Source organism: Mandrillus leucophaeus, unplaced genomic scaffold (genome assembly GCF_000951045.1).
Source record: "Mandrillus leucophaeus isolate KB7577 unplaced genomic scaffold, Mleu.le_1.0 Scaffold948, whole genome shotgun sequence".
NCBI classification, from domain to species: domain Eukaryota; kingdom Metazoa; phylum Chordata; class Mammalia; order Primates; family Cercopithecidae; genus Mandrillus; species Mandrillus leucophaeus.
The window spans coordinates 229,584-241,068 of record NW_012110341.1 but is presented as its reverse complement, the minus strand read 5'-3'; the positions used below and the strand labels follow the sequence as shown (position 1 = coordinate 241,068).

Sequence of the window (11,485 nt, the reverse complement as noted above, 5' to 3'; positions counted from 1 at the left end):
CCTACCCCACGACAGACGAAACCTACATATTGGTGATTTTGTTTTATCATCACAAACAATGTATTTTATATTCTTTTCCTCTTTTACTTATTTAATTTGGAAGGTTGTCCAGTCTTAATATTTAGTATAAAAGACAGTAAAATAAATGTTTTGATTTTCATGTGGAATTATTGCCTTTTACAGACCTTCTGGGAGCATTATTTTTCCCGCTTATCACATTTTGCATAACTGAAATAGTCCTAGGTTGAACTTTTCCTCTTCAGCAGTATGTTTTATGAGATACGAAAATTTATACTGGCATATACTTTCACAGAAAGCTCTATCCTCCCAGAAATAAACTCTGTCCCCTTCTCTCCTTAAAAAATACTTTTAACCCCTGGGATAGGATAGCTCAGTTTCTTATACGTGTATCCAAGGCAAATGGAAGTCTTGTGAGAAGTTTCTGTGTGAGTGATCCTATCATGCAGGGATCATCCCTTCATGGAGTGAGAAGATTACAAAAAAGGTTGTGAGGCCAAAGTTGAATGCAGTTTCATTAATTGTAAATCTAGAGTCCATGGCAAGTTATGTCTCCTCAGCACCACACCCTCCCCACTCTGAAATGCTTTTATCATTTAACATAAAGTTCTGACAATGGAGATTCATGGTGGGAAGTATTGCACGCCATAATCTGAAGTGTAAAGGTAATTTGCCATAGATGAAGTAAAATATGAGAGCAAGTAAAATAGAAAAAGTTATCAAAATAAAGAAATGTGGAAAAGCCAGCATAGAAAGTGAGAAATATTTGGTAGTAGGACATCATTTAAGCAACTGAGAAAAGGATGTACAGAATTAGAGCATTGAATTTGATGCCATTACTCCAGTTGCTGTAATTCTGAAATTATGATGATGTTACCAATTTAAGTAGATGTTACATAAATTCACCTCACATACAACCTTAGATATATTTGAGGCATCATATATCTAGTTATTTTAATTTTCTCTACATGCCGTGACACTGAGGTAATCAGACCTATAGGTACTACATATAAATCATCTTTTTAATCCCCAAAGTGCTTTTGTTATATTAACTAAAATTTTTAAGATTATTTGTATCAATGCCAATATCAAACTATCTCTGGGAAAAATTAAATTATGTAGATTTATTTTCACATTTTAAGTAATTGTTTTTAGAAATCTTTCAAGAGAAGTATATACATCAGCTTTAAATCAAATGTTAAAATGTGAAGAACCTCTGAGGCATGGGCTAATTCAAACCCTGTCTCCACACCCCACCCCAATGGACGCATACCTGTAACTTCTGGGAAAATAGGTCTTGGAGAGGTAATATGACTTTTTTTATGGACATAAAATCAGTTTGAAGCAAAGTAAAACTTTAACTTGAGCCTCTTGGCTTCCAATCTAGAGTTTCTTCTATAATTTGGGGTAAGTTATTTCATCCCTTTGTGCCTCCATTGTCTTGTCAGCAAATTGGAGATACCGATAAGATCTTTCTCAGTGGACGAAAAACATTAATGCAAATCAAGTAATTAGAAACATGCCCGGCACATTGCAGGTCCTCAGCAATGTTATTTTTATAATCACTACACTATTCTTCCATTTTTACAAATATAGTAAAAGCAAAATAAAACCTTTTTGAATAAAACCATTGTCACATCAAAAGGAAGGTGAAGGGAAATAAGTCATTTTTCACTGTAAAGAATTAAAATATTGCAGTTGAATATGTTTTCATTTCATCATTTCAGAGGATAGTGTTTTTTAAATTAAAACAACAACCACAACAACAACAACAAAAAACACTGTTTGGCCAGGTTCCGTGGCTCACGCCTGTAACCCCAGCACTTTGGGAGGCCAAGGCAGGTAGATCTTCTGAGGTCAGGAGTTCGAAACCAGCCTGGCCAACATGGTGAAACCTCATGTCTACTAAAAATTCAAACAAAACTAGCCAGGCATTGTGGTGTGCATCTGTAAATCTCAGCTACTCAGCAGGCGGAGGCAGAAGAATTGCTTGAATCTGGGAGGTGGATGTTGCAGTGAGCCGAGATCACACCATTCCATTCTAGTCTGGGTGATAGGGGCAAAAACTCTGTCTCGAAAAATAAATAAATAAAATAAATAAATAATACATTGATTGTGACAGGCCAGGCTGTGTGGAGCCTAAAGTATACACAGTTTTGAGGGCCTTCTTTAAGAAAAAGTGAATATTTATTTAGAATATGAAAACCAACTGATACTAATTTTAAAATGCTGCCAAATATCAAAATATAGCAAAATCCAGAAAAATAATATATTTGCATAAATGATCTGTCAGACACACCCTCATGAGTCTTCTTTTTTATTTTCTTTTTTTCTATCTTTATTTCACTGCACACTCTTGATCACCTCTAAAATCACAGCGATTTATTTTGTAATGTCACTTTCTATGTAGAAACTGAGAAGATAATTCAGTGTTTGTTCTAGCATAGTTTGTTTGGAGGTGTTTCAGAAAGGAAAGCACATATCATTAGGACAGGCAAAGGCTCTATTGGTTCTATCATGATCCGATATCAATACTACAAGTATGAAGGTGGTAAAAGATATAGGGAAGTGATTGTAACACACCTGAAATTGCCCACTAAACACAAACTAAATGTATCCTCAACTGAACTTCCCCTTAGCTGGATCCCAAAACTATTTGTAGCAGATTTTACTCGAACAAATGACAATGTGAACACATTTCTAGAGTCTCTTGTGGGTCTTAAAAGGTGTCTGGACAAATGAGATTGCTGTAAATACAAGCTCCTAATACCTAGAGGGAAACAATGAAAATCTTGAGACAGTCTGAAAATCCTAAATATTCTGAATGTAGTTTAGATGTTCAAGGGTTTCCCAAGGTAAATGAGTTTAGAATGTAGTAAAAATAGTCTATCTGATTTAATAGAAAAATATGAGGAAGCTTAGCCTAAAGCATGTTGAGGCCTTGACCACATATACCAATAGAAATGAGGAGAAGCCTAAAGAAGATAGAGTGAGACCAGTTGAAGCTAACTAAACTGACTTTTGTCAGGGGTGCCAGACAGCCTAATGCACAGGGTCTAACAGGGGCTAATTTGGACAGGCCTGTATAAGGAAAGAGAAATGAGGATCAAACACAGCCCTTATCAGCGAGCGTGGGTAGGGAATGTACTTGGAATAACAGAAGCTAGATTCAAAGAGGAGGCTGGTGAGTGCTTTCAGCAGTTCCTTGAAGTTCTGTGTTCTCCTCCTATAACCTCAATCAATTCAATTCATTCCTTTCTTATCACTTGCCTGACAAAATCCCACTTTAAATGAATAAAAAAACTTTTTTTTGGTGGTGTCCAAATTGGGAAGGAAGAAATAAAATTATCACTGTTCAGTGCTGACATACTCATATTTAGAAAATCTTGAAAATTATACACACATAAATCTTAAAGCTAATAACAGAATTCACTAGAGTACAAAATCAACACACAAAAATCAGTGTGTCTTTATATACGAACAATGAACAATCTGGAAAGGGAGTTGAGAAAACAATTTCACTTAATAATAGCATCATACGAAATGAAATGCCTAGGAATAAGCTAACGAAAGAGGTGAAAGATTTTTACCTGAATGTCTTTTCCTTTGTAGATTTTGCTGAAAACTACAAAATATTGCTGAAAGAAATTAAAGAAGACATAAAAAGTAGAAAAGACTTCATATGTTCATGGGTTATAACATTTAATATTATTAAGATGATAATACTAACCAAAGCAATCTACCAGTTCAATGTAATCCCTATCAAAATACCAACAATGTATGTTGCACATATAGAAAAAAACACATTCTCAATTTCATACGGAATTTCAAGGGATTTTTGAGTAGCCAAAATAATCTTGAAAAATAAGAACAAAGTTAGAAGCCTCACACTTCTTAATTTCAAAATTCATTACCAGCTGCAATAATCAAATAAGTGTGATACAGACATGTAGATCAATGGAATAGAATAGGTATCCCAGAAATAAACCCTTGCATTTATGGTCAAATGATTTTTGACAAGTCTACCCAGATAATTCTATGGGTAAAGGATAGTCTTCAACAATTGGTGCTGGGAAAACTTAAGTACATGGCAACGAATGAAATTTGCCCCTTACCTTGCACCATATACAAAAATTAACTCAAAATGAATCAAAGACTCAAATATAGTGGCTAAAAATATAGAACTCTTAGAAGAAAACACAGGGTGACACTTCATGACATCAGATTTGGCAATGTGCATAGGACACCAAAAGCACAAAAAATGAAAAAAAAATCAATTAGACTTCATTAAAATTCAAAACTTCTGTATATCAGAGGACATTAGCAAGAGAGGGAAGAGGCAACCCAAAGAGTGGGAGAAAATATTGACAAATCATATATATAATCAGAGATTAATAACCAGAATATGTAAAGGACTCCTAAAACTCAACAATAAAAAACAATTTAAAAATGGGCAAAAGACTTGAATAGACATTTTTCCAAAGAAGATAAACAGTTGGTCAATAAGCACATGAAAAGTTGTTCAGCATCACTAATCATTAGGGAAATGCAAACAGAACCTCAATGAGATGCCACTTCACACCTGTTAGGATGGTTAGGATTAAAGGAAAAAAAAACAAAAGGGGAAATAAGTTTTGGCCAGGATTTGAAAAAATAGGAACTCTTCGGCATTGCAGATAGGAATATAAAATGGTGCAACTACTGCTGAAAACAATGTGGCAATTTCATAACTTAAATTTAAAATTGTCAGGCTTTGCACAGTGTCTCATGCCTGGAATCCCAGCACTTTAGGAGGCTGAGGCCAGTAGATCACCTGAGCTCGAGTTCTAGACCAGCCTGGGCAACATGGTGAAATCTTGTCTCTATCAAAAATGCAAAAAATATTAGCTGGGTGTGGTGGTGTGCATTTGTGGTACCAGCTACTTGGGAGACTGAGCTGGGAGGATTGCTTGAGCCTGAGAGGTGGAAGTTGCTGTGAGCTGAGATCGAGCCACTACACTCCAGCTTGGGTGACAGAGTGAGACCCCATTTTTAAAAACATTGTCATATAATTTTTTTAGCAATTCCACTTCTGGGCATATACCCCAAATAATTGAAAGCCAAGACTTGAACAGTTATTTGTACAACAATGGTCACAACAGCATTATTCACACCAGCCAAAAGATGGAAACAACCCAGTGTCCACTGACAGATGACTGGGTGAGCAAGACATGGTATGTACATACAGTAGAATATTCTTTAATCTTCAAAAGTAATGAATTTCTGATGCATACTACAACTTGAGTAAACCTTGAAAAGATTATGTTAAGGGAAATAAGCCAGACACAAAAGGACAAATGTTGTATAATTCCACTTATATGAAGTATCTAGGATAGTCAACAGCAAGAAGTAGAAAGTATAATAGAGCTTACTAGGTACTAGAGGGAAGGAAGAATGGGAAGTTATTGTTTAATGAATACTGAATTTCAGTTTGAGATGCTAAAAAGTTCTGGAGATGGATAGTTGCACAGCTATGTGAATGTACTTAATGCCACTGAATTTTATAAATGGTTAACTTAGCAAATTTTATATATATATTTTTTTTCTCTCTCTCTCTCTTTCACATGCGCGCACACACACACACATACACACACATTGGCTCTCTCTTTTGTTTTTCTTTACACCAGGCATTGTAATGTTTCCTTCAGTGATACCTTTATGGTTTTAAGGGTCATCACTCACTCATAGCATCATAAATTAGTATAATATTGTTATAGAAGATTGTACAGTGTGGCAATTAAGAGCAGGAAGTCTAGGTCAAGTTGACAACTTCTCCTTAATAACTTGGTAACCATATCTGAAAATGGAGATGACAACACCTACCTACCTCAATGCGATGTAAAAATTAAGTTAAAAAAATTAGGTGAATATGTAGAAAGTGCTTGGAACAGTGGTGCATGGTGCAAAGTATGGACTTAGTATTTTATTATTATCGTTATTAGTATTTCTGTGTTTTTGTAATCCAAAATAGGATACTCTCAAAAACAGTCAACTTCTTTTTTTTTTTCTTTTCTCTGAGCATCATTTTATCTCTGTTGATGTTATTGACTCTCTTGATATATTTTCCCCATTCTCCTCTTGCCACCTACTGGCTTATTTTACTCCACACTTTGCTTTTGCTTGTTTATTTTTGTCTTTCTATTTTTTCTTTCTTTTTTCTTTTTTTTTTTTTTTTGAGATAGAATTTTGTTCTTGTTGCCCAGGCTGGAGTGCAATGGTGCAATCTCAGCTCACTGCAGCCTCCGCCTCCTGGGTTCAAGCAATTCTCCTGCCTCAGCCTCCCGAGTAGCTGGGATTACAGGCATGCACCACCATGCTCAGCTAATTTTGTATTTTCAGTAGAGAGGAGGTTTCTCCATGTTGGTCAGGCTGGTCTTGAACTCCTGACCTCAGGTGATCTGCTTGCCTCAGCCTCCCAAAGTGCTGAGATTACAGGCGTGAGCCACCGCACCTGGCCTATTTTTTTTCTTTTTAAACATCATAGGTTCAGTCTATTTACAGTTTCTTCTTCCTTACACTTTGGCTCTAGTTTCCTTGTAGCCTTAGCTCCATTGGCCCCCTCTGGTTCTGATTTTATAAAATGGCTGCTCTTTACAGAAACTTTCAGCTTTGGTCTTGACTGCTAACTAATGATTTCTCCATAAATTCTAGTTCAAATTTTCAAGATTGATTAACACAACACAACTTTTTATATCAAACCTCATGACCTATCACCAGCCGGCCAAGAGATTAACTCTTCTTGAATTGGGTACCTGCCTATGACCTAAATAGTGTTGAAGAAAGAGAAAATAATACCAAACCTGCCCCCCTGTGGCTGTCCTCTCAGTGTGGACTGTGAGCAGAATAGTTTCTCTTAGGGACAGTTTATAACTATAGCAGTTATGGTAATTAACATATTTAGTATACCAAGAAGCAAAGATGAATAATACATAGTCCCTCCTATGATGGAGCTCATTACCCAGGAATAGACATGTGTATGAGCAATCATGCAATAGAATAGCTACTATTTATTTATATGGACAAAATATTTTTTAAACACAAAAGAGAAAACAATTCAGTTTGCTGGGTGTAGGGAATGGGACAGGCTTCACAGTATGTGGTGATCTTTCCATGGATATGCTAAATATAAAAAATGTTTCCTAGGATGGAGTAGAGCAGAAAAAGGGATGGAACAAGGGCGTTAAGGTAGATTCAGCTGTAAAAACAGTCACAGAGGTACAACGATGAGTGGTGTGATAAGGAAATGGAGCTGAAAACTGTGGCTGGAACGAAAACTAAAATGAGTAAGATTATTACAGCAGAGTGAACTGCAGCTAAGGACCAACCTGTGGATGGGTTTAGACTGTGAATTACTGAAAAGAAATACGGTTTTCGTTTTTTGTCAACTAGGATTTTATCAAAGGTTATCACTTTGGCATTTGAGAAAGAAATGTGTTTGCATTGAGGAGAATGTCTCAGAGCAAATAGAGACTGGAAGTAGAAAAGTATAAGGCCACTAGAACGGCCCAGTTAAGATATAATAAGGCCTGAACTTAAAAGAAACTGTTTCAAAGGTGAACTGACAGACTAAAAATTATCAGGGTCAAGTGACTGACATGTAAACATTTCAACCATAATTTAAAGAAACAAAATGCCTCAGAAAGCAACATAATTCATTTTTTAAAAAGCTTTAGTTTTACATGAAGAAGATTTAAGAATGGTTATTTTATTTTCTCTAGATATATGGCTAAAATTCTAGGAGTGTGACATTGGGATGAATATTTTTCTGCCTTAAAGAGGGTTAGAAGAAGAATTCTGAATTGTGTCTTCTTTTAGATTTAAGCTAAATATCAGAAGAGTCAAGTAGGATAAAACTTCCTCATAGTGTGCAGTGTTGAATCAGATAAATTGGATCAGCAGCAGAACTGAAAATATTCTTATAAAATATAACCTGTCTTATATTCATAACTTCATATCTCCACTGAGGGTTTTACACCAGTACTTTAAAAGTATACTTTGCTGTGAAGGCATAATTTCAGTACAACCACATGTGTACATAGTTGTCCAATTGCAAGAACAATGAAACACCAGGGACCAGAGCCATTGCAGTATACACAAAGGTACATTGTAAGTTAATAGGTTAATAAAACTCTAAAACTGAAGTCGAGGCATACTGCACAGTAGTTATTTTTAAAGTTAGTGTGTTTCCTTAAAATTTAATATGTTCCCCTTTTATAGAAAAGAAATAAAAAGGGGGATTTAAATATATTATTCTCAGGCAACTAATTTTTTCCATCTTCTACCTCCAATAATGTGGTGACAGGAAGTGACTTAAGGTGTCATCTTTAGGATATTCAGTAGGAAAAGCTTCTTTTTATTGTTATCATTGTATGAGAGGTCTTCAAAACGTTTGTTGAAAATGTGTTTTATGAAAAAGTTATGCATAGAATTCAACATTTTTGCACCAAAATAAACTTGTACTAACTTGTGATAATGTGTGTGGACAGGATATAGTTTGACGGATCGAAAATAAGAGACATCATTTTGAAAACAGCTCTATATTAGTCTGTTCTAATGCTGCTAATAAAGACAGAACTGAGACTGGGTAATTTATAAAGGAAAGAGGTTTAATTGACTCACAGTTCCACAGGAAACTCACAATCATGGCAGAAGGGGATGCAAACATGTCCTTCTATACATGGTGGCAGGAAGGAGAAGTTCTGAGCAAAAGGGGAAAACCCCCTTATGAAACTATCAGATCTCTTGAGAACTCAACTGACTATCATGAGAACAGCATGGAGGTAACTGCCCTTATGATTCAAGTACCTCCCACCAAGTCCCTCCCATGACATATGGGAATTATGAGAGTTACAATTCAAGATGAGATTTGAGTGGAGACACAGCCAAACTATATCAAACCCCTATGAAAGGCAACATAAACTCTGCTGAAATTGAAGAAGAAACATCATATTTATGGCAAAGTTTGAGTGGAAGATTGATGAAATCACTGATGCTTTACAAAATATTCTTGGAGACAATGCCCCAAATTAATCATCAGTTTACAAACCGATAACTCATTTTAATAAGAGGTGAGATGATGTTGAAGATGAAGCTCACAGAAGCAGCCCATCCACATCCATTTGTGATTTTAAAATATTTATATTATTCATGCCCTAATTGAAAGGAACCAGTGATTAACAGCACAAGCAATAGCCAACGCCATAAACATCCTAATTACTTCAGCTTACACAATTCTGACTAAAAAATTAAAGTTGAACAAACACTCCACTCAGTGAGTATCCAAACCATTGTGCCCAGATCAGCTGCAGACAACAGCAGAGCTTTCGATGGAATTTTTAAATCAGTGGGATCAAGATCCTGAATTACTTCTTTAAAGAATTGTAACAGGAGATGAAACACGGCTTTACAAGTACAATTCTGAAGACATCATAATCAAAGCAATGGCTAGTGAGAGATGGACGTGATCCAGTCAAAGCAAAAACAGACCAGTTAAGAACAAGGGTTATGGCAACAGTTTTTTGATATGCTAAAGGGATTTTGCTTAATGACTTCCTGGAGGGCCAAAGAATGATAACATCTGCTTACTATGAGAGTGGTTTGAGAAAATTAGCCGAAACTTTAACAGAAATATGCCCAAGAATGTGTCACCAGAATGTCCTTCTTCACCATTACAGTGCTTCTGCTCATTTATCTCCTGAAACAAGGGCAATATTTCAGGAATATCCATGGGAAATCACTGGGTTCAACTTACAGTACTAATTTGTTCTTGCTGATTTCTTTTTGTTTACTAATTTGAAAAAAAAATCTGTTAAAGGCATCCATTTCTCACCAGTTAATAATGTAAAAAAGACTGGATTGATATGTTTAAATTCCCAGAATCATCAGTTCTTTAAGGATAGATTAAATGCCTGATATCATAACTTAGAAAAGTGTCTTGAACTCAATGGAGCTTATGGTGACAAAGTTTATATTTAAAAAACTCACTCTGCAATGATAGAGTAGGAAAAATTTAAAAATAAAAATTATTTATACCTATATAATGTATATTAATAAATATAAAACATTTTATACTTTTCAATATAAACTGTATATATGTGGAGACATTTTACTGTTTTTCCTATTGTCGAGGATGAATGTCATTAAGTATTTAATTTAAATAATCTAATTTTAATACACTTAATGTATTTAAAGAAATCACTGAGTAAACATTCTACATCTTTACAGATTTTTTAAATTCCATTTTTTATGTTTAATATGAATGAATATAATTTAATTAATTTTATTTTATTGCTTTAATATTTTTTATTTATTTTATATATTTAAGAATTATAAGTGCGGATTTCTTACATACATGTATTGCATAGTGGTGAAGTGTGGGCTTTTAGTGCACCCATCACCCAAATAGTGAACATTGTAATCAATAGGTAATTTTTTCAATCCTTATCTTTATAGATTGTTAATGCTGCACTTGCTTTGGCTGCAAGACCCAAAAGTCAAGTGGTCAAAAACACCATGGAAATGTACAAGCGTACATGGGAGAATCATATACATGTCCTCACTGAAGCCGTAGATGACATTACAAGCATTGATGACTTCCTTGCTGTATCTGGTATGTCTTTATTCTTTTAATTTGTTTATTTTCTCTTGTCAGCTTTATAAAATAGAATAATACTGGGCCAGGCATGGTGGCTCACGCCTGAAATGCCAACACTTTGGGAAGTCAAGGCAGGTGAATTACTTGAGGTCAGGAGTTCGAGACCAGCCTGGCCAAGATGGTGAAACCCCAGCTCTACTAAAAATATGAAAATTAGTTGGGCGTCTTAGCTAATGTCTGTGATCCCAGCTACTCAGGAGGCTGAGGCAGGACAATTGCTTGAGCCCAGGAGGCAGAGGTTTCAGTGAGCTGAGATCATGCCACCACACTCCAGCCTGGGCAACAGAGCTGGACTCTATCTCAAAAAAAAAAAAAAAAAAAAAGAATAATACTGAATAAAATTAATTTTATTTAATACAGTAAACATTTAATTGATTGTATTTCTGGATGCAATATGTTGCCATGTATTAGCAGCAGTTATGTCATCCATGGTCTACTCTGGGATTACAAGCCTCATCTCTTGTAATCCTTTTAAATTTAACAATTTACACTGAGTCTATAAAAGAAACTCCTATTCATGGCCAAAACATATTACACAATAATGTCTAGAAGTCTTAGGTTTTTCCTAGATTTTCAAATAAATCCACATTTCTCCCTCTAATACATTTATATATCTTGATTTCCCTGCACTTCTTTTCCAACCAAATTTTTCTCCCCTCAGGGAAAAAAATATATTAGTGGGAAAACATCGATTTGAAATGTGTGAACTGCAAAATCTGAGACAGATCTCAGTCAATTTGGGAAGTTTATTTTGCCAAAGTTCAGGATATGCAC

The 11,485-nt window shown here is 35.2% G+C and overlaps 1 protein-coding gene across 1 annotated transcript in view; it reads left to right on the top strand.

The window, feature by feature from the left end:
- Positions 1 to 10,686, top strand: part of LOC105532300 (catenin alpha-3-like) — a 695,161-nt gene extending 684,475 nt beyond the window's left edge. Inside the window, exon 6 of the mRNA XM_011970429.1 lies at positions 10,510 to 10,686. Within this exon, the coding sequence (XP_011825819.1) occupies positions 10,510 to 10,686 (177 nt within the window). The remainder of the gene's footprint in view (positions 1 to 10,509) is intronic.
- The last annotated feature ends 799 nt before the right edge of the window (positions 10,687 to 11,485 follow it).